General features: G+C 42.5%; 1 protein-coding gene across 1 annotated transcript in view; it reads left to right on the top strand.

Moving 5' to 3' along the window:
* The window catches only part of zdhhc9 (zDHHC palmitoyltransferase 9), a 23146-nt gene extending 22292 nt beyond the window's left edge, over positions 1-854 (top strand). Inside the window, exon 9 of the mRNA XM_030765785.1 lies at positions 420-854. Within this exon, the coding sequence (XP_030621645.1) occupies positions 420-578 (159 nt within the window). The 3' untranslated portion in view covers positions 579-854. The remainder of the gene's footprint in view (positions 1-419) is intronic.
* The last annotated feature ends 255 nt before the right edge of the window (positions 855-1109 follow it).

The following is a 1109-nucleotide window of genomic DNA, read 5'->3' on the forward strand; positions in this document are numbered from 1 at the left end:
ACATTCAAACAAGGAGCTTAGAAAAAATAGAACTCTGACTATGAGGAACTGTGTGAGTTAGAGAAGTTAAATATTGAAAGGTAGTTGGGCTACATGGCACTCTTTCTTTAAGGGATAAGTTAATTCTGTGAAATAATACAAATAGTCAAATCACTTTTCTTAATAGGTGCTATTCATAGTAGTGTTTTTGATTTTACAAATAGCTCTTTTATGGTCCTTGGTGTTTTTCCCTCATAACTTAACTCCATATTGAAACATTTGCCCGTGGTATGCCCCACCGTACAAAACAGTATGACTGCATTGATCTCTCTGTTAACAATAGTCCCCTCTCACCCCTTCTTGGAAATGATTTTGAGTCTGGGATAAGTCTTCTCTTTTGTGTCTAATATCTTTTCATACTATCTCTTCTCTCACCATAGAAAACCACAGCCCCTCTCATACCAAATGAGCACACTCCTGAGGAAGCCAAACCCAGCATCGGTGCCACATCACCAAAGGAGGAGAAACCATCCACCCCAAGAGACGCTTCCCTCAAATCTCCCTCCAACCCTGCTGTTATCAAGGAGTCAGCCCATTAGTTCTGGCAAGTCCCAGCATGGACCTTTTCCTCCATTATTTTCTTCCTGAGTGTTCTTGTTTCAGGAACATCAACCAAACCTTAAAAACACCATTTGGGCTGAACCTAATGAAATCGTGGACTTCACAGTTCAGTACTCTCACATCTCCTCACCAATGAGTGAAAACATACAGACTGTCCTCAGAATGGACGTCATGCTGGTTTTTTTAACCGAGGCGGTAGAAAGGTCCTGAGGGCCTAGAGACTCTCTCTCTTCTGAACGCTGCATGAAAGACTACAGAGGAGAGATTGAGTGGGGGGGGGGGGGGGGGGGGGGGGGGGACTCAATCATCTATTGATGAAATCCATGTACTTTGGAACCTGATAATTAACTTTAATCTGGAAGCATACTCTGATTGTCCGTACTGTTCTTGTACTACTTTCTCCTTCCTTTGCTGATCGCGACTATAACACGTAGTTCCACCTGAACTAAATGTCCTTTACCAGTGTTTCCTCTGGACTTGTGTAAATCTTGTATAACATGCAAGCAGTT

Source organism: Chanos chanos, chromosome 2 (genome assembly GCF_902362185.1).
Source record: "Chanos chanos chromosome 2, fChaCha1.1, whole genome shotgun sequence".
NCBI classification, from domain to species: domain Eukaryota; kingdom Metazoa; phylum Chordata; class Actinopteri; order Gonorynchiformes; family Chanidae; genus Chanos; species Chanos chanos.